The 1,520-nt window shown below is 62.6% G+C and overlaps 1 protein-coding gene across 1 annotated transcript in view; it reads right to left on the bottom strand.

The window, feature by feature from the left end:
• SOCS2 (suppressor of cytokine signaling 2) overlaps positions 1 to 1,292 on the bottom strand; it is a 3,395-nt gene extending 2,103 nt beyond the window's left edge. The window contains exon 1 of the mRNA XM_031030355.2: positions 1,074 to 1,292. Within this exon, the coding sequence (XP_030886215.1) occupies positions 1,074 to 1,212 (139 nt within the window). The 5' untranslated portion in view covers positions 1,213 to 1,292. The remainder of the gene's footprint in view (positions 1 to 1,073) is intronic.
• Positions 1,293 to 1,520: the final 228 nt, after the last annotated feature.

The raw sequence follows: 1,520 nt of genomic DNA, 5'->3' as shown, positions 1-1,520 counted from the left end.
TACAACCTGCAACTCTTTCGGATTTTGCCCTAATCCAAATCCGATCACAACCGTCGGTCTCCCCAGCATTCTCGATTTGATCGGCTTGCGTCATCCCAGGGTCCATCCCAGGGTCCATCCCGTTTTCAGCAATGACTTCGAGACCTTCTGCATAAGAAGTCTGACAGTGTGCTCTCTTCCCCCCCCCCCCACCACCCAAAAAAACAGCTCCGATACCTGCAATCTGCCGGCCCGCCCCGCTGAGGGGAGAGCCTGTGGTTGGCACTCAAAGACCGGAACTGAGAGTGACTTTTCCCTCTCCCTAGTGCCACCAAAACTTCAACTTAGCCCCAAACGTAAGCTTTTAGGATTCCAGATTTTGAAAGCTTGCGTAGTTTGCCAGATTATTATTATTTTTTTCCAATCTGTTCTTTTTTCAGACGCCGAGAGACGACAGCGGGCCACGCAAAGCGCAGGATTGCCCTCGAAACCAGCAACACTCTGGGCGCGCAGCCCCTGAAGGCCGCGCTCTGCGGGGGCTCCGCCGGCCGCTTTCCGCCCGGCTCTGCGGCAGCCGCCTGCGCCCTAATCCGTCGGTCCTTGGAATTTGGCCGCCAAGATCCCGGGCTGCCGCGGCTGCTCCGCTCGGGAGCCGGATGCAGCTGGGGCCGCGGGCAGGGCAGCGCCCACTCGCCGCGCCGGTTCCCCGCGGAAAGGGAGGCGCCTGGCACTTTCTCCCGCCAGGGTTCAAGCCCGTGTACCAACTCCCGAGCGGCCGCGGCAAACAAAGGTTCCAGCGCCCTACGAGGCTATTTTCAAGAAGCCCTTCTCGCGCTCTGCCCTCCCCTAGGCCTCAGAGTCCCTCGAGAACCACTTTCCTTTCGCATTCCCAAGGACCCAGGGCCGCGCGGGCATCCTCTCCGCGGTCCCCCGCCCCGAGGCGGAACGGGAACCGAGGGGCCCTAGTTCCATCCCATTCTTTGCTCCCCACCGCGGCCCCGTTTCCTAGCCGCGCTCCCCGCCAGCAAAGCCTGCAACCGCGTCTTTGGGGAAGCTACCCCTGTCGCCCGCGTCGCGGCGGATCGGCTCCTTACCTGTTTGACTGAGCTCCCGTAGGGCCTTCGCCAAACGCGCCGCCTCCGGGGACGGCTCCTCCGCGGATCCCGCGGCCCCCCACTGGCTCTGCGTCCCTTCCGCGCCATTCCCGGAGGGCTCGAGGCACCGCAGGGTCATGGGAGAGAGGTCACCGCGGCAAAGACAGGTGGCCACCCGCGATGGGGTCAGAGCCGGGCACGCGTCCTTCTTGGAAGTCAGTGGGAACCCAAAAACGAGTCCCTGCGGGGTATCCGAAATGGTGGAGGAGGAGGGGATGGGGTGCTTCTGGTTCTTCCTCCCCAGGTTCCAGTGGACGAATGGCAAAGTCCCCTGCAGGCGCGGTCACCCACAGTTTGCCTGCAAAAAGAAAGTATGGGTTTGGGTCAGTCCAAGCTGGACCCCTGAGGCTGGGGTGTGGGTGGGGAGACAGAGACGTGGAAAATCCC

The sequence above is a fragment of the Leptonychotes weddellii genome, chromosome 5 (assembly GCF_054177405.1).
Source record: "Leptonychotes weddellii isolate Sample4059 chromosome 5, ASM5417740v2, whole genome shotgun sequence".
NCBI lineage: Eukaryota > Metazoa > Chordata > Mammalia > Carnivora > Phocidae > Leptonychotes > Leptonychotes weddellii.
Note: the sequence above shows the minus strand (reverse complement) of the source record. Positions and strands in the feature narration are given on the sequence as shown.